General features: G+C 38.3%; 1 protein-coding gene across 1 annotated transcript in view; it reads right to left on the bottom strand.

Moving 5' to 3' along the window:
• LOC138007409 (carnitine O-palmitoyltransferase 1, liver isoform-like) overlaps nt 1–24,000 on the bottom strand; it is a 50,954-nt gene that overhangs the window by 3,279 nt on the left and 23,675 nt on the right. Inside the window, exons 10-27 of the mRNA XM_068854296.1 lie at nt 23,545–23,659; nt 23,057–23,137; nt 21,806–21,881; nt 18,095–18,142; nt 16,169–16,276; nt 15,017–15,042; nt 14,150–14,215; nt 13,315–13,399; nt 11,923–12,010; nt 10,850–10,880; nt 10,167–10,212; nt 8,228–8,280; nt 7,373–7,454; nt 6,085–6,163; nt 3,903–3,976; nt 2,647–2,682; nt 1,832–1,909; nt 1,417–1,509 (exon numbers count right to left, since the gene is read on the bottom strand). Of these exons, the coding sequence (XP_068710397.1) occupies nt 1,417–1,509; nt 1,832–1,909; nt 2,647–2,682; nt 3,903–3,976; nt 6,085–6,163; nt 7,373–7,454; nt 8,228–8,280; nt 10,167–10,212; nt 10,850–10,880; nt 11,923–12,010; nt 13,315–13,399; nt 14,150–14,215; nt 15,017–15,042; nt 16,169–16,276; nt 18,095–18,142; nt 21,806–21,881; nt 23,057–23,137; nt 23,545–23,659 (1,265 nt within the window). The remainder of the gene's footprint in view (nt 1–1,416; nt 1,510–1,831; nt 1,910–2,646; nt 2,683–3,902; nt 3,977–6,084; nt 6,164–7,372; nt 7,455–8,227; nt 8,281–10,166; nt 10,213–10,849; nt 10,881–11,922; nt 12,011–13,314; nt 13,400–14,149; nt 14,216–15,016; nt 15,043–16,168; nt 16,277–18,094; nt 18,143–21,805; nt 21,882–23,056; nt 23,138–23,544; nt 23,660–24,000) is intronic.

Genomic DNA, 24,000 nt, shown 5'->3' with positions numbered 1-24,000 from the left:
AGGCTTTACGTGCAAATCCTTTCGTTTCTCTCGTGAAGCGCCTATTCACGCTGCGCTTTACGAGATGAGAGAGAGAGAGAGAGAGGGAGGGAGAAAGTCTCTGACTGACAAATGATGAACACGGTAACTTTCCTCCTTCTTTATCTTTCGAGTTAGCCCCAGGCAAACCTACTAATCCACACACTGAGTACAAGTACAGGAACTTTCTGTGCTGTTTACGATGCGATCCACGCTTTCTATAAGCGACAATTTCTGTCAAAGATAAACTGGCAACTCTTGTAACATTCTCTCTTCTTCCGAAACAGCGGCCTAATCTAAGGAAACAACTTGCATTCCGGCAATTTTATGAAGTTTAGCCGGACGATGTTTCTAAACAAGGAAGCCATGTTTGTTTACATTTTTTGAGTGAACATCACGTGGATTTAAATCTCACGCCATACTACTGTCCAGCTTACACACGGTCCTAAAACCCTAGTGAGCTTCCCTAACATTCTTTTTGTCTGGTTCGATCGACTCACAACCTTATTTGGTAAATCACGCGACCAAAAGAGAAAATGCCCAAAAACTCAGCGAGTTAACTACATTTTTCACAAAGTTTTAACACAACAGTATGAGAACACAAAATCTGTATCAAGATTACTGCTCAAAAATTTATGACGTCATAAGGCCCTCCTTAGATACACCTTTCAAAATATCAGTTCCCTATTTTGTCCGAATATAAATTTCATGATACAGTTCATGAAAAATGATAGGACGGTTCCAATCCGGTGAAGAAACCGTTTTTTCCTTTTGTTCCCTGAGAGTCTTTACAGGTTTTTCACTGAAACGCACGGCAGAGGACTGGGACTACAAACCTGGACAAAAGTATTGGGAAGGTAACCAATGTTGGATTTCACACGAAACAAAAAGTTGATTTTCTTCCAACATTGAATATGGGGGAGGGGGGACACAAGAGCATGCTCTTTCCCAAATAGTACAGCCAATAGTTAGAATAATCGAATTAGGTGTGAGGTTAAGTGATGAGCGCAACCTTCCCAACAACTTTTGACCAGGATTTTAGTTGCGCATGCGCCTTTTGATTAAATTGCTGTCAGATTTCCACTCGAAAAGTTACTTCAAAGAACCATCAATGTAAACTTTTTGCACAGCTCTTGACTAAAGAGGTTCCTTTGCAACCACTGTCTTTCTGTAGTTGAGCCACCCCACCCCCCCTCCATAAGTATACATGTACAAGAAGAGATAGCTGGCTTCGTTTTATTTAATAAAAATCAGGGAAAAGAATTTTCGCAGTGATTTAGTCGAGGAACGCCGTTCTTGGGAGGCGAACGTTCTCCAAACTAGCGGTAACTACATCTCTTCAATATCATATTTGTCTCGAGATTTCCCGGCTTTCCCGGGACAAACACTGTTACTTACGGTAAGCTTTGATGACACCTTGCAAGTGATGTGAAAATAGATGACGTCTTCACCGGAGATAATGTAAGACACTCCATAACCATCATCCGCAACCTAAAAGAGAAGCAATCGATTAGACTTGAATAAGAATTGCCACCAGGATTTTGTACTCTCTTTCTTAACTTATTAAAATGAGCCTACCCCCTTCCTGACATTCTCTTTCCCGCCCTTAAGTAAATAGTAAATACAGACTCACACAGCGTGCATAGGGTTATTAAATTAAAACTCTAAAATACTGGCTCTAATGTTTACTGGGGTCCGTTTCTCGAAAGTCCCGAAACTTTTCGAGGCCTTTTCAGGTGTCACCAAAGAGATAACGGCTATAAAAGATAAAAACTCGATTAGGCAAGAAGAATGCAACATATTGTTGTCTTACAGGACCAAATCCTCCTCCTGCCGTTTTCAGTCCTGGCATCTTGTCGTAGTCCGTTGTCGTAAGTTGTCGTGTGGCGGTCTGAAATTGAGAAAGCACATTGTGTTGCAATGCGTAATGCAATTCAGATTCCCCACGGCCAAAACTTTGGAAATGCAATTATGGTATTGAGAGTTTTTTTGAATGGACGGTAAAGAACAAGTGAAGACAATGCAAAGTTCAGCAAACGCGCAGGGGCTATTACAGTCAGCAGTTTCTACCGCACGTTATTTTGCAATTTTGTTGGCCAAAAAGTCCCCACTTTGGAAGTCAAATTTGCGCAATACTTGTTACCCTGGGCGATGTTCCTTGCCATTCGTCTACCTCTCGATAACCAAGTGAGGTAAACTCACTAAATCAAGGATTTTCATCGGCGGATGTCAAGGAACCGTACATGCAACACTAGTTTCAAGGCAATGTGTTATGATACTCGCTTCACATCATTTCATCATTTGATCGAATCTTGTATTATTTTAAATATTTATATATTTTAGCTTACAATATTTGTTAGATTGTAAATAGTTGTGTATTTTATGAGGGCCACAAGTTTATTAGCCTTTGGCTATTAAGTGCTACCCTCTTTAAATAAAGGCTTTACTATTACAACACCATTGCGAAGCGAGTTGCACGGAACACTGATTAATGTTACCCCTGACAGTCACCGAAAGGTTGTGAGAAAAGACTTGCCCATAAGTTATTAGTTGTTACTTCACAGTACTCACCTTACATTTGAAAGCTGCGTAATTGCCTCTTCAAAAAGACTTTAGTTCACAACTTACCTGACTTGTTGACAATTTCCAAGGTTCCTTTAGGGCCTAAAGAAAAAAGAAAGATTTGGTTTGAAGAATTTCCACCAGCTAGATAGTTTTCTGACTCGAGAAGAACTTTTCAGAAAACAATCGAGAGCTCTATTGAATCCTGATTTTATTAACGAGCGCTTGAAGTTAGGGAAATTTTCAATTTCTTGCGCGCTGAGCCCTGCTGGACAAATTATTGTCTCGTGGGCTCATTAGGAACGAACCAATGAGAAGCAACAATAACAGCAAGGTGACACACGCTAACACCAACCCGGTGTGGCCAACAACGTCCGACATTTGACACTTCTTAAGCTGTGTCGTAAGAAAAGGACATTGCAACACCTCAAGCTTGCACGATGATCTTTCCTTACGTCATGCTCGATATAAGGACACATTTGGCCGAGTGGGGGACTAATGCGAACGATAGGCAAAAAAAACAAAGTCACCACTGCCTTCACTTTTAGCGCTGGTTAAAAAATCAGGATTCAATATTTACAACAAAAAAAAATCCGAAAATAACTTCTTGAAAGATATGGAAATCTACCAAAAAAAACCAAATATCAATTGAAGGGTTAGGGGCACTTAAAGGTAATAGACCTTTTCGGCTTGTACATTTTGTTTTCCCAATACAGATCATGTGATAGTACTCAGGAGGCTTGGTCCTTTGTTTTGTTCATTAAAAAGAGTGCATGCAGGCATATTCATACTTGCATGTCCTCATTTTGATGAACAAAACAAAAGACCAAACCTCCGGAGTACTATCACATGATCTGTATTGGGAAAACAAAATGTACAAGCCGAAAAGGTCTATTCGGGAGGTGATTCAAAGAAATTCTGAAGAAAAGTCGAAAGTGGAAACTCGAAATTCCTTCAGCGATAAAATCATCGTTACAGGACAGCCGTGATGATTGGTAGCATAAGGGCCCATTACACTAGCGAACTGTAATCGATTGGAAATACGTCGGGTTGACCTCTTGACGGTTACCAACACATTTTGTCCGAGGCAGTTTTTTTTTAATCATACATTTTGGGCAGTTATTGTTAAACGTTCCACTCGATTTTATCCATTTCTCGGGAACTGTATGATACTGACAAGATAAAGTTTTGGCGTCATTTAATTTCTCTTTCGAAATTTTAGCCGCGGAAATCGTTTTCTCCTCATTCAATTCTATATTAATCTTCATATCATCAGCATTCATTCCGCCCACTCCGAAAGCAAGGTCAACACAACAAAGCACCTCTGTTAGGAACGGCGAGTCTTGCTCCAAGTATTTTGACACCACGTAAAGGCCGAACAAGTGACGATCGATACCTACAACGAAAATTACAAGGTGGTTTGCATTACAAGAATCGGTAAGTAAACACCAAAGTTATTAGTAATCTGCCCGCTCTGTACAGCGCACCCAGTTCCATGTTGCAAATGCGAGTGAAGAGGAGAGTGAAGCCGGGAGTCTTACAAAAGCGGCGAAAAAAGTTTGATGGCAATCTATCAAGGGACTCGCCATTGCTTGCTTCAAACTACCACGAAAAAAAACTCGAGATCCACTCACAGCCCACACAGATAATCTATTCGCTTACAGCCTCCACAGATAGAACGAGTTTCAATCGAGAGTCATAAAACCAAAACCAAAGTAATTACTTTGGCCAATCAAAAAGGACGGAAAATCCGGCAAACCAATCAAAATTCGAAGTAATTACATGTAACCGACACAATGCGCGGGAAAATGTGCACGTGCGAGCCAAGATTGGTTTGTTTTCACTTCTGATGGGCTGAAAAAGTGGCGCTAGAATTTGAACCAATCACTGAGTGCAGTAATCACAAAGCAAAGCAATTCGCTAATTAGTTTCGACACTCAATTGAAAACTGCGCCAACGTAATGGAAACCACTGCTATGAACGAATGAATAAAGTCAGGGAGAGTGAAGTGACGAATATTGGAATCTAAAAGAGTTTCGATTAACAAAAAAACCCCAATGATTGAAATGGCCAACATTAAGTTCACTTAGGTTCCGGCGTTTCTCAAAGAACAACCAAGGAAGAAGATCTTGCAATAACAATTAATTTTTCGGTTAAGAATGAGGTCTAGTAATTTCTCCGGAACATAGATACTTTGGGCTGTAAGTGTTATGGAGAAGGAGGCACTCAGTTCGGCCCTTTAAATATGTAATTTCAGCTAAATAGATAATAAATATTACTAAATTTTCAACCTCGGTTAATACACTTCTCGTGCTATGATTGGTTTACTCAATCTCGGTTATCAGCTCATATACCCTAGTTTGACCTTATATGGCGAATGATTGCGCTAAGCGTTACTAAAACTTTTTCTCGCCGGAAAGCGAAATTTCTCTCTGAATAAAGCAAACAAAAAAACCCTTTTTTGCGGAAAGTATGGATCAATTCCGACGTTTAGAAGTACGCGAAAAGGTAAGAAATGTTTTTGGGTTTAGCCTGCGTCTGTCTGACAAAGAGGTATTACACAACTTCAAGTTTTTTCGATTTCGCTCGGAATTTCTCGCTTTTGTCGCTCGTATTTCGTACTTCCGAACTTCTGGAGTTTAAGGAATTTAATAACACAATTATTCCATTCGCGCTTGTTGGATACGAGGCTGGTTATAGCCAACTAGGCGCTACGCGCCTCGTTGGCTATTTACCATCTCATATCAAACGCGCGCTCATAGAATAATCGTTAATTATCACAAAACTGAACTACGGATATCAGATTTCAAGCATTTTCATTGGCTCGCCGGACACGGGCTATCGGTTCATATACCTGTTCTACTCTAGCCTGCGTAGCTAGCGGTTCTGTTCTTGCGGAACGCAAGAGAACTCGAGCGGTTTCACCGGGCGAAAGGAAGCCTTGTTGCGCCGCTAGAAATCTCTCGCCCTCCAAAAAGAACCGCCAGTTACGCAAGCTACTCTACCCAATATCGTCAAGGAACGCGTCACCAATAAAGCGAGCTGAAAACATTTTTGCGGGTCTGAGAAAAAATGGCCGACATAAGCCGTTTTGCACCGGAATTGAGCGAGGCAGAAATCGATGCTTCAGGGGAAGAGTTGTTGATCCTGAAGTTTTTAAAAAGACAATTATTCTACTCGGGCTTGCTGGATGTAAAATGATTATAACCAACTCGGCGCGTTATCTATCACTTCATATCTAGAGCGCCCTTGTAAAATAATTGTTAAGTATAAAAACGAAAAGAGCACGCTGGATCACACGAAACTGGTGAAGCTCAATGTTGACCCTATCCGATGAGTTCGTAAGACACACTGTTCAGTTGCGGAACCCCGGACCTATCCACCACTCTCCATCTCCGTCACTTTTTACTTTCTCTAGAGAAAAGAAGGTAACCTCCTTTCCGATTGAAAGTTTCCTAAGGCCACACAAACTCAACACCAAACAGACGCACAACAAATGATTACCTTCTCCAGACATGGCTTTTTTGAAGGTTGTGACATGTGTTTCAACGGCCTTCATCATAAGTTCCCTCTTCTCTGATTTCTGTACACAAACGGTGACCAAAAGGGGAAAAAATCACTTTAACTGAGGACTATACTCCACTGAGACCTTTCTACATAGCTCTCCCTCGTTGTGAGTAGGTGGGATAGCGATCGATATTATAATTACACTGGATTACTTGCTCTCCAGTGGATGAATCATTAGTCGTGACTGGCGGTTATCCCCTGGATGGTGATTTACACGATGGCTGTACAGTTTTTCCCCCTTTTCCTCCAAATAGGGCCACTTGTAGATCTTACTCTGTCTAACACCAGACAATATTACTGGTCAGCGGGTAACCCATTGCTTTGGACATAGACACAGCGTTACCCAAAACAACTAACATGAGTAAACTAAGGCTCCCTCTACACATATCCGACTATATTTGAATCCGCAACGTTTTCTTTGCGCAATCGCCTTCCGCCCACACGTATCTGGCGAACCGCAACTTTGTGAATTCGCTCTCCAGAGTGGAAAGCTCAGAATAAACAAAGAACTTGGAATCGGCAGGTACAAAACAAAGCTGGTCATTATTTTTATACCAATACAGAAAGAATCCCAAACATTCATTAAAGCTAACCTTTGACCTAATTAGGCCTAAAAAAACGTTTTTAGACCTAATGTTAGCACTGGTAAACGCTTAAGGCTGTTTCTCTATTGGTAAAGCAATGACCTGTGACTTGTGACCGATGATCTGTGTTTTGTACCTACCCATTTGGAATCGTGTGGAGGGTCGAATCAGGACATTTTCGAATCTGATGACGTTACAAACTCCCCTTGCCCCCAACTCGCAAGCCTGATGACGCATGCTCTCGTTGACAATAGTCACAGAGGAGCCCTGGAAACTAGGAAGAAACCCGGATACGTGTAGACAGGCAAATTGATTTTAACACGTTACATGTGGACGTGAAAACAAAAATATCCATTTACGTGTGGACAGGGCCTAAGAAAAGGTTATCTCAAAATTTCGAAGTCCCTTTATCCCTTTACTCTAATTAAATTAAAAAGGCGACGGTGAAATTAAAGTTTAGATGAGCTTTCACATCTGTTTGAGGTGGCAGAATTATTTCACGCTTCAAGTGGGTCAGCAAGCACTCAATACTAAAGATCTCGGGATTTAGAACGCAATGGACACAAACTCTACTGAAAAAAAAACGGTAGGGTTTTGCACTTCAGGAATTATTTCACGACATGAAAAAAAAAATTCCATACTGTAGCAGTGGGGTTCAGCATTGCCCTGACAAATGTACAGGAGTCCATTGTACAAGGCCTGACAGTTTCTGTGCGTCCCTCTCTGAAAAAAAAAGATGCCAAAAAAGTAACATATGAGCATTCCAAAGTAGACTTTTTTCCCACTTCTTAACACAAGAAAAAATTAACAAAGTTGTGAGGAGGTCGTAGCAAAAGGGGAATGGGGCCTGGTGACATGTCGTTCGTTGACTTTGGTTTCTGATCATTTGCAGAATTACCACCGCTCTTTGCAAACAGCTGATTGGTTACCTTCTTATCTTTTTAATCCTGTTATAATTGATTTGAACAATTTGTTTAGTACAGGTTTCCTGGATTTCCCCCAATAGCGAGAAAGAAAGGAAACCTCCGCACAGATCTCCTCAATGTTCTGTCTCGCACGCACGTTGTGACGTCAATGCAACGTCACTTCCACTTTTCTCCCAATGAACTCCCAATGGAAAGGCAGAAAAATTCAAACTGGTTATGGCAGGTTTCAAGCCTGTTTTTATATATTGGTACAAAGTTTTGGTTGACATCGAGGACATTCTTGCAGAGGTTACCTTTCCTTCGAGCAAGACAGGGAAATCAAGGAAAGCTCCGCCAATAAGCAAAAGAAACAAAGAACAAGTTTCATAGGTTTTCACAAAAAGGAAGTCCCAAGTTTACGTCTGACTAAATCACTCATCATATACCAACTATCATGCAACATCTCTCACCACGGTGGGAAAAGCCACATTTTAAAATGATTGTCAATAATAGACATCATTGCGTGTAAGCCTGGTAAGGAGAACAAGAGGTTTCATCAATAAAGAAATAAACCCAAGAAGAGGCTTTTACCTGAAAAGTCTTGTCATAGAGGATTCATAGGACAAACTGAAGTTCCCGTGATCCTAAAAGCAGCATTAGAAAATTCATTAATAATGAACAAAGAAAAAAACGAGCTATCAATATATCACTTTTTTAATAACACTGGAAACCAAAAGACTCATTTAAAATGGAGAGAACAACAGGCCAATTCCAAATTCATGTCTGCCTTCTCTTCAAACAAGTCTCTGTGCGAAGTTTTTGTGATGGTAATTACTTATACTTTTACATATGAATGACAACTAATTTTCATAAGAAGAACTTTGCACTCGCTTTGAAGAGGAGGCAGACATGAACTAGGAAATGGCCTATTGATGAGGAAGACCTTAGACAGAAATGACCAGAACCAGGTTGCTGACCAGCGGTTTTCGTTAAAATAATGGTTTGCCAGGGGTGCTCAGTCTCGCGGGCTCAGAAAACCTGGTTGTGGTCATTGTTATTTAAGGCTTTTCTATTGATGAAGCCAAACTGTTCGTGCCGCAATGACTTCCATATCCAAATTTGCATGTTTACGAGACCAAGACATCAGCAGAGACTGTATACTTAATGTATAATAATACAGACTTCCCTTTATTTATCTGAACTACATCTTCAATTTTCTTCTTTAAAATGGACATTACAAATATAATCAGAGGACATCAATACTCAACGCTCAAGTTACATACATACACACATGTACATACATACATACATACATACCGGTAATTTTTACTTAAACACAATAATTGTTAAAGATATTAAGGCTTGTGGGGTCGTGTGTTTAAGGTGGCTGGGACCAGTTTCACTACTTTTAAGGACCTTTTAATTAGAAGGGTTGTCACTACAAAACTGTATCACGTAAAAGAAATGTTATGGTACCATATCAAACACCAATTATTACTTAACAAAATGCGCTCACTATTTTGACGTAATAGGTTACCATGGCAACATGAAAGCTCTTCAAAAACACCCTATATCTCGTCTTTACTTGCTTATATCTTAATAATGAACTCGGTGACCCCCATTTTTTATTGTAGAATAGTAATTAGCATCTTGAGATAGAACTATCAGCAAAGTTTAAAAAAATTCTTGGGAGCCAATTCAGAGCTACCTTAATTTTTCGAAAATTTAAGGTAGCTCTGAATTGGCTCCCAAGAATTTTTTTTAACTTTGCAGATAGTCCTATCTCAAATTGCTAATTACTATTTTACAATAAAAAATGGGGGTCACCGAGTTCATTATTAAGATATAAGCAAGTAAAGACGAAATATAGGGTGTTTTTGGAGAGCTTTCATGTTGCCATGGTAACCTATTACGTCAAAATTGTGAGCGCATTTTGTTAAGCAATAATTGGTGTTTCATATGGTACCATAACATTGCTGTTACGTGATACAGTATAGTAGTTATAACCCATCTAATAAGGTCTCTAAAAGTGGTGAAACTGGTTCCAGCCACCTTAAGAATTAAACTAACCTATTCTGCATCAAAACATACTTACAAATCAAATAATATGTTATATGGACACATTGATTTAGTAAATAAAATTCTGTTGTCTGCATCTTAGAGCAAATGCTGGCGTAAATTCAGACATATCTTCAGCGCTGACTCGCTTCCTGAGCTGATTGAAATTCAGGGTCACAGATTTTTCCTTGTCATTGTAGTTAACAAAGTTCCATAACGATGCGCCTCTACATGAGAGAGAATCTTTCATGAATCTTGACTCGTACCTTGGTATGAGAAGACAGGTCTGGTTTCGAATGAAGTAAGTGCTGACTCGATTTTGGCCAATATTTTCATACATTATATCAGGTAGGGATTCGTTATATGCCCCCCAAAAGTTGAAGAAACAATTTAAAACTAAACATAATTGTGACGGGACATACTCCAAGAGCCTCGTAAAGGCTCAGACGACAATGCTACGCTGTTTACAAACCTTAAAATATGCCAATTGTAGACCCATTTGAACAAAGCCATCGGGACTGCAAAGAGATCATTCACTAATGAAGTAATGACATTAGAGTACTAAATGTTTAAGATAAAAGAAAACGGAGCAATCTTGCTCAAATTCAGCTCAACTGTTGAGTACCTTCGTCCTAAGTGACAATTTAAATACCCAGCCGCCACCTTTACTACTGAAAAATTTAAGGTGGTTCTGAAACTGCTCTAGATAAATTTTTTCAACTTTGCAGAGAGTTTCATCTTAGCCTGCTAATCAATTTTCAGCAATAAAAAATGGGGGTCACCAAGTTCGTTTTTGAGATATAAGCGTTTAAACATAACGTATTAGGTGTTTTAAATGGCTTTTTGTTGCCGTGGACACCGATTACGTCACATCAACAAGTGCCGGGTTAATTTATTATTGGAGTTTTATTTGGTACCATAACATTTGCCGTTACGCGAGAGAGTTGGGTAGATTCAATCCTTCCAAATATTACAGTTGCTGAATGTTTAAACTGGTTTGAGCCTCCTTAATTTATCATTACATTTTCACCCTATTATTTCCAAGCTTAGCCAGCCACCCAAATTACTCTATATTCGCCATTAAAGCAGTTTGGTTTGCCAGACATTAAGGGTTACCTTCATCAAATTAAGAACAAAGGGCTCACTGTTTATTACCTGAATTTCATCTTCTTAATGGCACCCTTCCCTGAAAGCAAAAACAAGCAAATTAATAAGCCAGTCAAACAACAATGCAAGCAAATGAAACAATCAAATTAACCCATTTGAACCTGTGAACCATTCAAACTTATGAATCAAACCAACCAACCAACAAACTGCCCAACCACTTCATCCACAAACTACTCCGTGGCAAAAAGGAAAAGGATGACACATACAAATTGTCCAGATTACAAAGGGTCTAGATATATATATTTCTTTATTTATTTATTAACTTTGCCAGTCAAGCTGGCAGAGCACCACAACAGCTTGCGCCAATTACTGTGTCCCCTTTTTTACCCTCCCAACTATGATACACAACAGAAGACAGACCACAAATACTAATAGCAATGAAAAGCAAAAGACAAAAACAGCTCCAAAAGGGGTTACGAGTTAAGCTTAAAACTTGAACAACAGTAACTTCCAGAATTTTAAGCTGAAATTGATTTTCATAAGAAATTTCTGGTTATGGACAAGGCTAAAAAATTGGGATAATCAAGTTGTTTAGATAATCGAGATCCAGAAAGTTAACATTCAAACATGTTATCGTACATAACAACTTTCCACAAAATGTAGGTATCACATCCTCCCAGCCTATGATGATGTCCTTTGCCTCAAATCACCACCTTTCAGATCTGTGTCAATTATCGTAACAAGAAGATTACCGTCCTCCATCCGCTTCAGTAGACACCTAACTGTACATTTGCATGAGTTAGCTTACACTTAAGGTTGACAACTACAAGCATGAATAGTTGAATAAATGTGTCCAATCTATTGACATTGCTTTGAATATGGGATACCGGTAATCAAAGGGGTGCAGATGTCAAACAATATTATTTTCTTGAATCTTTCATCTTCAGTTGGTTTCCATAAGATACTCAAAGAACAAGACCACAGGATATTAATTAAATTAAATTAAATTAAATTACATTCGGAAGCTGTATCCTCTTTAAATGCAGAAAATACCCCAGAACTTATGACATTGAGGAAGCAAGTCGATCATGAATTTGTAAGAACAAAGGCTGATGACATACCAAAAGTTGTAAAAACCAAAACATGCAGATCTAGATCCTTGATCAGTTTTTCAGCTTTCTCCTGACAAGACTCAATTGTTGCCACACACTAAAAAAAAATCAAACACTCTTCGCTAAAATCAAAGTCTGAGAAGTGGTGTAAAACACCTAAACACATCTTTTTAAATTTTTATTTACATTTTTACAAATTTCTACTACTGCCATGATTACGTACAGTACTAAACAGACTAATGATCATTACAATTCTGGTAACCAGGGCTGAAACTTGGCGGTCGCCAGGTCACCAAAGGCGACTTAAAACATGGATGGGCAACTAAAAGTTGGGATTGAATCATCAAATGGGCGAATACAATACAAAACAAATTCAGCCAGATGTATTGCAATTGCGAGTAGGAACTTAAAATAAAAAACAAAATGCATGTAATAAGTAGTTTAGTTGGACTGCCTTTCTTTTCTTTTCCCTCACTCTCATTTCTCCAATTTCTATGAACTATGAGTTTTAAATGGAAAAGGACTTAACCCTAAACAATTCTGAACCGATTCGTGAGATGCCATTTTGATTTTTCTGTTAGCACACCCCGAGCACTTTGGTGTCTCTTTTCATCATTGTCGCTTCTGGGTGCACAACAGTTTTGGAATACTAAATCAGCTGGAAAAAAAAACGAAATAATGTGGAGATTTCTCTCTGGGTGTGAGCCTCCTCCACAAAAAACACGAAATAATGAAGATGGGCAGGAATCCAACAGAAACTATGAATAAAAATTTAAAAAACAAAAGATCACAAACATTTCAAAACAGCTGGATGAAAGGGAGACCATGGCATGTTTACGAATGTTTTGTTCTAATTTTCTTGTGTTGACAATTACAATTAATTTAATTAATTACTTGAGTAATCAATTTCTGGGCACATTAATTTTTTAGTTCTTTTACTGTTAAAATCTGTTAAACGCACATTCCTGTAAATGTAGTGGAAATCCAGGGCCACTTGATTTTGACCTGGGCGGCCAAGAAATCAAGAAAACTGGCCCGGTTGGCCACCAAGCACTGGAGTTAAGTTTCAGCCCTGGTACTAACCCTTCCCAACAAAAAATCTTGTGGGCTTGCATTAGCCTGCAGAGCAAGCATTTTTTTGGGAGGCAGATGCCTTTTCAAGGTCCATCGTTTGTGATGGGCCGCCATTTTGAAAGCAGACAGCTGGTAGAGGATTAGGACTACATGTTCCATTACACACTGTCCTCCTCCTCTCACTCTGTGCAAATTGTGCCTCAGGCCCCTGTTCGTCTTGCTATCCAAGATATCGGCCGATAATTCTTACCAAAACAAAATACACCTGCTTTTTCATTAGAATTTAATAGAAAATTGAGACACACGTCTTGACGACCTTCTCTTTACCTTTTCAGGGATATCCCACTGTAGTCGGGATGGCGGTGGAAGAGAAAATTCTTGCTCGCCTTTGCAATGACCATCTTCCTTGTACCTGAAACAACAAAAATAGTTAACAATTATTCCATGAGCGCACGCGTTGGATATGAGAAGGTAAATAGCCGACGAGGTGCATAGTGCCAACAAGCACAAACGGAATAATATTGTTTCATTAAACTCCTTAAACTCCAAAGGTTAGAAAGTACGAAATACGAACGAAAATACTTGATGAGAACTGATGCGATGCTGTGTAAGACCTTGTGGTCAAACAGATGCAGGCTCATCACAAAAACATTTCTTAGCTTTTAGCGTACTTCTAAACGTCTGAATTGATCCAAACCTTCCACAAAACGTTTTTTTTTTTTTTTTGTGCTTTATTCTGAGAGAAATTTCGCTTTTGGCGAAAAAACTTTCAGATTAGCAATGCTTAGCACAATCATTTAAGGTCAATCTAAGCTATATGAACTGATAACCGAGATTGAGTGAACCAGTCAGAGCATGAGAAATGCATTATCTGAGGTTGAAAATTTAAAGGCATTTCATTTTTAGTACAGCACTTAGATGTAGTATCACTTTTGCAGATAATGACAAGGCCCAAATTAAAGTTGCATAATTTTTTGCCAAAATCGAAAGAAACTCTTTCCATTTTAGCTTCATTCTAGGACGTTAGCTACAGAGATTTCACAAGTTCTCATAAGAGAAAGACACAATAAGAGAATTGTTATGCTTTGTCATATATGACAAGCAGGATTCTGCCAATTCACACATGATTACTAAATCTCACTCAGAGATATGAACATCTTACCCTACAAGACCAATGTCTTCCCCAGTAACATACTCTCCAAGATGAGAAACAATTGGGGCATCTGCCCTGTGGAAAAAAAGAAGAGAAAACATTATATTATTTTGAGGCATTAAAACACATGTCACCAGATCCAAAACATGTTTCAAAAATAGCAGATCTTTGAACTGACTTCTCAGACTCATTAATAATGCATAAGCCAAAAACAAAAGAAATCACTACCGTGAAGAAGTCTGGATACGTGGTCTGAATTAGAATAAAATTTTGCCAACTTTGATCCCAAATATCTCTAAAATACTGATTCCTTTGAGAAGCAATATCAAACTTTCGAAAGTGTGTTTCATCGGATATCGAACCACCTCAACCTTGGTTAAAAAACTCTGCCTTCCGCCTCGTTTTTCAACTTGCTTCTCTGTGTTTGGATATCCAATGAAACACTCCTTCTTGTGTTTGATATATTACTTCCAGCACTTTCCATATAATTTCACATGAGACCTGAAGATTTACGTAAAGCAAAGCAAAAGTTTTGCAGATGCATAGGTTTAAGTGGGCTATTATCCACTCACAATTTGGTACCAGCAAATACCCAAAGCTTGGTGAGGAGGCCTCGCTTAATACAGAAGGAAGTAGTTCTATCAAATACTCATTACCCACAAAATTTAGTTACACACTATTACAGTAGGACATAGGCACACCTTTTCTAGGGGAGGCAGATACCTTTATACTTTCTTGGACTCCAAATTTTGACGCAGAGTTTTTCAGTTAGCCCCAATTTAAAGTATCTGCCATGCAGATGTGGATATCATGTGCAGCAAGGAATTAGTTAACTTAAATTTGTGATATAATTTAATTGTGATAATGTGTTCATACCATGAGTGTTCTGCAGTTATCCCAAACTTTGAAGAGAGAGAAAAAAAACAATATCAACAGAGATATCAGACACAAGAATAAGAGTATCACTCTTTAATAGGATGACCAGAAAAAATGTTTAACTGAATTAGGTCACTCATCTTAATACTTAATATTTTCTTCAAGTGGCATTAATTTTGTCCTGATCACTTATACCGGGTAACTTCTTGTGCGACATTGTTAAGGAGCAGCTTGGGCTGCCTTTTTTCAATTAATCAATCAACTTGCATTTTACAATTATTCGCCTCAGGCTCAGTGATTATCGGTGGATATTCACCGAGACAAAGTCGAGGTGAATATTCACCGATAATCACTGAGCCTGAGGCGAATAATCGTTTTAGTATAAATACACAGGTGATTATTTCAAAAAAAGAGAAAAAAAAACATTTCAACGCGAAATCATCTTCACTTACAGTGGCAAAACGACTACTGGCAGCCATTTTGTCCGTCGAGGTGATTATCGGCTGATAATCCGAGATACATGTATTCCTCGATTTTAGGAGGTAAATTCAAGGCCATTTGTGATGTTTCAGATAATATCTTGTTGCCTTTTTAATGAAAAAATGTCACTTTGTTTGATGTGCTCTCAGTGTCTCGTGCCAATTCTATAGTAGTAATAGCGCTTTGTTTGAATTTTCTTTCGGTCCGCCAGAGTTTGATGTAGTAAAATACAATACAATACATTCTTAATTGATCGCTCCCCATAGGGGCTTTTCAGGGCCAATGAAACACAGTTAGCGAAACAATAGAACAGAACAACAACAACTGTTAAGAATCCCAACTGGCTGGAGGCAAACCAGTTGGCTATTTACAAGTGCAGCTAGAAAATTTGAACCAGGGACTACCTGGAACAAATTTAACGAGTAGTCAGAGCGGGTCTTGAACCCGGGATCTCCGGATCTCAAGGCAAGTGGCCTAACTACTGGGCCACACTGCCTCCACAATAAAAGGTATCTTTGACAGAGTTGAAGAAATTCTTTATAGTAAAGTACCTCAGAATCACATTCTATCTATGTTTTTGCAAACAAACCACAACTTATTTCTCATTTTTGCTGATGAAGAAAATTGCTAAGGTTCCTTCATCTGAGTGAGTATTACTGGTACTTAACTTACCCTGCCATTCTTGAAAATATACGCAGAAACAGACTTATCGAACCAGCAACTGTGGCCATTGCCATGAAGCAGGTATCGACTTAAAGTGTCAAGATTTTCAGATTCTTCCTGTTGAGTCAAAAGTACAATGTATGAGAAGGCTGCGTCAAGTGTTTGTCCAGCATGCACCTAAATGTAAAACATTTTTCACTGGTGAAGTAGTAGAGTCAGGGGTTTCAATCAAAATAGTTGGTGGTGGGTTTGAGTAGCCCTAGGGTAACCAACTCCTGTCCTTATTTAAATGAATTTTAATCTTAGGTTTAAACGTATCTATCTTTAATTACTTCAGTTATTTAGGGGAAAAGTGGTCACCTTCCATAAGTGAAGTAGCCAACACTTTTGGTCGGCTGTCAATACATGTACTTATATAAAATTGAAACCATTGTCAACAAAAGCAAATAAATTACTGTTACAGTATATTCTATGACACCTCAAAATTTTGCTTTAAAATGTGTGTTGCGTATTTACAGAAACCCATAAGGGTTTAAACGTGTAACGGCCCCTTGTGTGCTGGGAAACAAGCTTCTGAATATTCAATTTGCTAAGTACCATATTTGGAACAACAAGAGCAAGGGGTTTCCAAATATGGTACTTAGCACTGAAACATTCAACCAATCAGTTCGCACTGAATATTCGGAAGCTGTAAACGTGCGTTACACGTTTCAACCCTTATGGGTTTCTGGTATTAATTAACACACTGTAAAGGTATTAGTGATTAATTTTCAACCAAAGCAAGTTGTAAAGGGTGTCTGGAAAACCCGAATAGCGAATAGCGAATAGTCGCGAATACCGAACAGCGAATAGTGGCGAATAGTGACGAATAGTACGAATAGTGCGAATAGTGGCGAATAGTGGCGAATAGTCGCGAATAGTGACGAATAGTCACGAATAGTGACGAATAGTAACAAATAGTGGCAAATAAGGATGGAGGGGAAGGGGGAGATTGTGACGAAATGACGAAAATTTGGTACCCAGTCACTTCCTGGTCAACCGCGCAGCAACGTTGGATGGGATTTTCCCGCTGATGAAATGTGAGTATCTAAAATTTATGTTCGGGCGCCACTGTGCGTGGAGATGATCATGAGCTTGATGTATTAATGAAAGTGATTTATATTTTTGCATTTTGACGTTTGTTCTTCTTTAGAGTGTTTGTAAAAGCATACACGAAACTCTCCTTCGACGACAGGTGAGCATATTATTTGCTTTGATTACGAGATTGTTCAGCATAAGGCGGTGACTATTGAAGACTATTCGTCACTATTTGCCACTATTCGCCACTATTCGCACTGTTCGTACTATTCGCTATTCGCTGTTCGCTATTCGCTATTCGTTATTCGGGTTTTCCAGACACCCAGTTGTAAAACCATGAATCTGTTGCTGATTTTCACTAATTATTAACTCCATCCCTCAATGGACCCATTCCACTAACTCAATGTTGTACCCAATTCAAATCCTTTGGTTATAAAACATTTTGTTCCAAGTATTTCCATACCATTTAAAATAAAAATGTGAATGCTACATTATCATGCAACTGCAACACACAAAGAACTTTCACCCCGAGAGATTTGAATTGCGTACAACAATGAGTTAGCCGAATCGGTCCGTTGCATTTGTCTTTTAAAAGAACTTTTGCATTATCACCTGGTTTTTCTTCCAGGCCTTCTAATTTGAGATGAAGAATATGAGAGTTGCAAGATGCTAATTAATGCCATCTAATTACCTTGCATTGGTTAAAAATCAGCATTCTTATCAGTATGATCAGCCTCTCTTTGATATTCCAGACAAAAAACAGGACTTGAAAAAACCCTCATATTATAAATATTTTAAAACTTGCATAGTGCTGAATCCACCTAAACAATGACATTCACATAATTATGCATGCATTACCTCACTGTACTCCATCTCTAGATCCTCCAAGTTTAAGAAAAATGCAGCCTAAAGAAACAGGGGTGGGAAATGACATGTGATTATTACTGTAATTTTTTTTCCCAGTTTAACTTGAGCACATCCAGAACACAAATAATACACACTACAGAGTTTTGTGATTCAAGCAATAAAAAAGTTCCCAAGAGCAACCAGTCTGTTGAGTTTCAGGGTTGTTGCTAAGCGCCGCAGTTAAGGACGTTCGCGCCCATTGCTACTGCGCATTGTTTTTGTGCATGTCATGCACACGCCATGCATCGCAGACCACGAAGGTAACACGATGCTAACAGAGCAAATATTTTACACAAGAATGGAACGTGAAAGCGTGTGGCATCATGGGATAGCTGTGGACCCAGGTCTTCTCGGAAATGTCACGCAATGACGTGACAGTGCGAATATACCATTGGCTTTGAGAAGTTCGCAGCAATTTTACTCTCTTAAATGCTCGGTGACCCCTATTTTTCTTTCCGTAGATCACGTTCTTTTCTCAGATTGATTGATTGTTGTGTGATAGTTCTACCTCAGATTGCTTATTACTGGTATACAAAAAAAAATGGGGGTCACCAAGTTAATTTTTGAGATTTAGGCAAGTAAAGAAGAAATATAGGGTGTTTTTGGAGAGCTTTCATGTTGCCATGGTAACCTATTAGGTCACATTTTGTTAAGCAATAATTGGTGTTTCATATAACCCTTCTAATAAGAATGTCCCTTAAAGCGGTGAAATTAGTGCAAGCCACCCTAAATTGGCTATCAATTCTCACATGAGCAGCTGCCCTAGCAGCGCCCTTCATTCACTTTACAATGATCACAGCAATGATATGGAAACCAACAATCACTGTGATCACCGGACTATTATTATTTTTCACCAATCACAGCGTTCACGGCAATCACGGCGATCACAATGATCATATGAAAACCAGCCTTAACGTAACAGCTTTCCCCAAAACCCCCCATGAAAATAGCAAGATCAAATTATTGCTACAGCTGTATCAAATTAATGGTCTGTGAGCCACGTGCACCTCAGCCATCCATGAGGCAGTCAGTTTGGTAGTACCAACACGTATAGGAAATCCTATGAACACGAGTGCATTTCGTAATTGCATGCATGGGCGTGAGTGATGTTTTAATTTTTATAAATTTCAAAACATCACGAGTAACCATAAATCACAAAATGCATGAGCAAGTTCATTCAATTTTTTATTTATTATATACTAAACGAAATTATTCCACCACTGTGTTTCCATGATAGCAACTTCCGTATTTCACTTTATAGCCCATTTATGCATTTGTCATTAACCAATCCGAAATGTGATATTCTTTTGAAGATGAGTAGCACAATCATGATGTACATTTGTGTAACAGTGAAATTTTACAAAATTTTTCATGCTGCCATAAAATTGGATGAAAAGGAACCTGACAAAATCAAATAGCCTCTTAAGCTGATATCTTAATGTTAAATGAATTTTTTTGTACTGATGGATCAAAAATAAGCAATTTTAAATTTACCCATGACCCCTTGCAGGCATGGTAATTTCCTCATTTTGCCTAGATTACCCTAAAAAATTTTGTTAAATAACCCGAAATATTCTCATTTTTAACTTTGACATTACAGAAATGTTAATTTCAGAGTTGATTATATGCTTCGCTTGATTCGCAATTGAGAAATTCCGGCGAAATGTTCCACATGGATTGCAAAAAACAGGGCAAAATGGGCTGAAGTCCAGAAAAAACTGGTTTAACTGGATAAAAACAAGTCAAGGCCTGGTAGCAAAGCTTGCTCTGAGGGAACGTTTCGAAACGTAATGGCGGATCTGCAAGGAGAAACTTGGTTCTTTCACGCTCTAAATTCGCTTTCTCAACCTCTGAACGTCAAGAAGTGTTTCAGACTCACAAAGAGGTCTCGTTCTTTCACAATTTGAATTGTTTCTTTCTGAGCTTTGGCATGTAATTTGTACATGAGATGAGCATTCTGTTTTTCTTTGGGTTTTGTAATGTGAGCTCGGACAAGCAAGATACAGAGGACATTTTGCGAAGCTGTGCTTCGGCTCTAAGGCAAATTGTAATGGCGGACAAAGTGTTTCAGACTGAGAAAAAATGCTCTGGCTTCTCGTGTGCTGAGAAATTTTCAGTAAAACTTTCTCCAAAGCAACTACCACAAATGAGCATTCTCGAACCATATTTTATTCTGCCTAACCACAAAACATCCGTGGGTTACAGACGCAAATTGCAAAACAGCACTGAAGATTTTAGGAGCGTGACGCTCAAGACTGTTGTGCTTTTCGGCCTCTTTTCTCCGTCATTGGTGAGAAATTAACCACATTTTTTTTATTTACTGGTTGCAACATTGTTTATGTGAAATATGTTGTCGATTTCGTTGTGAGGAATAAAGTACAAGCCGTCTGAAGAACCTTGTTGTGCTCGTCTTACTAGTTTGCGTGTTACGCGTGACGCACCATTTTTTGTCCCCAAAGTGGACAACCGAATCCGTTTATTCTAAACTTAAGCGACCGATTTCGCTAATCTACACAGTAAATGTTACTTAATATGTAAGAAGCATATCTGCGAAATGTGAGTGGCTAGCACTTTTTACCAGCGGAGATATGGCCTGAAGTGTTCGTTCAAGATACTGGTTTCCCAAATGTACATCATGATTGTGCTACTCATCTTGAGTATACTATAATGAAAGGTATTATTATTGTGTGACCCATTGTCCACAGATAGATTTTGACTTAACAGATTGGCAATGCCCATAATACCAGCAACTCACTCTGATGCACATTGCCTGAAGTGGACTACATGTAGGTACGAGTCTGTAAATTATGGGATTAACAACTATTGATCCACATAGTCAGAAAGAGCACATCAAGATTTTTAAAAATTCCCAGGTTCGGTGTTAATAGAAGCAAGATACAGTGTTTGGCAGTGATTCCTTCCATGATTGTCATAACGAAACTACTTTGAATTTTTGGTTTGAAAGTCAGAGTAGTTCTTGATGTCATTGAAGGAATAGCCTCATACCTCTCATTAGCTCATCCATGGGACAAATGTCAGAATGCCAGCTTTGTTACTCTCTCATTTTAACTTTATTGCAAAAGATTTAAATACTTCGAGGTTAAGTGCACTTTTAAGATTTTACTTTGCCCAGTGCCAGACAACTTAACTTCGTCAATGGAAGCCAACAGTTCCACAACAGTTCAGAGGTAAAAGGGTTCACAATGGAAAGTACTTTATTAAAACAGGTGTTTTACATGTAGGTCTAGTCTGGGGTTAGCAACTAATTGACCCGCATAGTCATGAAGAGCACACCAAGATTTTTCAAAATCCCCAAGTTCAGTGTTTAAATAATAATAGAAGCAACATTAAGCAAGATAGAGCCATTTAAAAACGTCAAAATTTACAAACAATTTAAGAAACATTTGGTCGCTGTGTCCTGATAGCCATACATTTCGCTGTAAATTTTGACGTTTTTTAAATGGCTGTACCTATCTCACTTAACATTGGGTCTATTAACACCAAACTTGGGGATTTTGTAAAGCTTGGTGTGCAATTACAAATGTAACTCTTACTGCTATTACCTTGCTCACAATTTTGAGATGGATTTAATTTATAAACTAAAGAAACTTAAATTTAAAGTTAATAACAAAAGTGTACAAACTATTTTTTTAAAAAACTTGCCTGTTCAATACAATCCAAAGATTGCTTGTTCACACCAGTACTGAAGTATGTGCTTCTGGTCTCTGCCCAGAGATTTCTGAGTTTAAAAATTTAAGCTATCACTCACAAGAAGCTGTTTACAAAACAGATTGTGCTTACAGTCAAGCTATGTAATGCATGACCAGTATCCACAAGACTGAAATGAACATTCCAATCTTGAAGATTTTTCTGAAAGTTACTACGAAAAATGCACAATCTGAGCAATAACTTATTGATCAAATGCTTGAAATAGTCTTCACTTTTGAAACACCGTTTATTTTATAATAAAAGGAAAGTTCCTATGACTAAATACATGTATTTTTGATAAATCAAAGGAAATGTCCACGGGAAATCAGAACAAAAGTCAAAAGTTCAAAACTGTCACTGAGATGTGAATACTCAGTTCAAATTTCAAAAACATTGGTCATGCATGACAATTAGCTTAACTGTAACTGATTTTGAGACAACAAAGCAGTGTTCTCACACCAATGCTTAGCCATGTTACACTGCTATTTGTGGAACTTGTTCTGACTTGACTAGTTTAAGTTTTTCCTCCTCACATTTATTTAACTTACATAACCAGTAATATTTGCTGTTGAATTTCATGTTATTTTTAATAAGCTGGACTACAGAGTGATGACCAATTCACATGTATGGGCAACCTTCGCAAAATATAGATGTAGAATGATGTAGATGTAGAGGTTGGCCTTGGCAGCCTCCCCCCAAAAAAGTTTCTTCTTTCATCAACAGTCAATGGATTGTCAAGCTGATATTAATAAAGTCTCAAGTCAATCACTGGACAATCTAAACAAGATGAAGGCTTTCTAAAACTAAAAACCAGCAACCAGATGAAGGGAGGGTTAGCAGAAATTTAAAGCCACATAGCTCACAGACAAAATAGAAAGTGTTCATGCATGCATGCAAACTTACTTGTCAAATGGATGGGTGACTGTAAAGTCATTATCCTTGCCCAGATGACTAAAACAAGTAATTATCTTTAACCCTTTAATGCCCAATAGAGTTAACTCTGTCAACGCCGGACGATTTTACTCGTCAAAGGGAGACCCCTTGGGCACTAAAGGGTTAAAAGTGTAAGGACAGTAATGTTAACAATGAGTCCTCTTTACCATCACTGTTATGGTTGTCTGCCAATTTACCCCCAAACTTTTGTCATGATTGCATGCTTGGACTGTCATATAAGGACAGTTTCTTTTTTTTCCATTTAAGACCAACCTTTCAGCAGTTGTCATAGCAGGTAGAAGTTCTTCCCCTGGAACTGGTTTTGATTCATCCTGGAGAATCCTCACTATTTGCCTGTTCAAAACCAGAAATTATTTAAAGATCTGTACATAATTTCTAACCTTCACGATTCTTAGGAAAGAATTCGAAAATGATAATTCTGAGACAAAATTTCAAGCACGTAGGTACTAACCCAATGACTTTGTTGAAGTTTGATTACACTATGAAAAGACGTTCAACTAGCCTGGTGTACATGTAATAACACAATAAAGGCAAAACTTTGAAAATAAAACGTTTCTTAGATATAGTAAGCTATACTGCAAGTATATATGTGAGACCTTGACCAAAGGTGGTGTAAAAATTTAAGTTCCCAAAGATTAGTGTACAGCATGCAAAGAGGTCCTTAACAACAGAAATTTTCTAGTATCACAAATTCCAAGTTCTCCATTTGTAACTGCCTTTTAATTTTCTGTTAAACATACTTCTCTAAATCAGCTGGCTTTAAGATTACACCCCGGTGAAAAGCTTGCAAGTAAAAAAATCGTCCTCTGTGGTAGATTACAACGTGTGTTGATGCACCATGGTGATGCAGGTGGTCTAAAGAAAACAAAAACAAAAAAAAACCGTTTGCTGCAATCAAAATTGACTGAACTTTGAACAATGCCAGCTGTACTTATTTGGCAATTCTACAAGTAACTTTCCCAATTATAACAATTATTTTGGCGTTGATCTCCTTTTGGTTGAAAGTCTAAGATGAGACTAAAACATTGGAAGGGTTCAATCATGCCCCCTTCGCATATAATTTGCAAGTGGACCATGTGACACTTGCAGTTAAAAAAAGCAGAGGTGCGTTCGATTGACCCTATTCCGGAATAAGAATACACTTTACATGAAGTGATAAAAAAGATAATTAAATGTTTAAAATAGCATTTTGTGTT

Source organism: Montipora foliosa, chromosome 6 (assembly GCF_036669935.1).
Source record: "Montipora foliosa isolate CH-2021 chromosome 6, ASM3666993v2, whole genome shotgun sequence".
NCBI classification, from domain to species: Eukaryota; Metazoa; Cnidaria; class Anthozoa; order Scleractinia; family Acroporidae; genus Montipora; species Montipora foliosa.
Note: the sequence above shows the minus strand (reverse complement) of the source record. Positions and strands in the feature narration are given on the sequence as shown.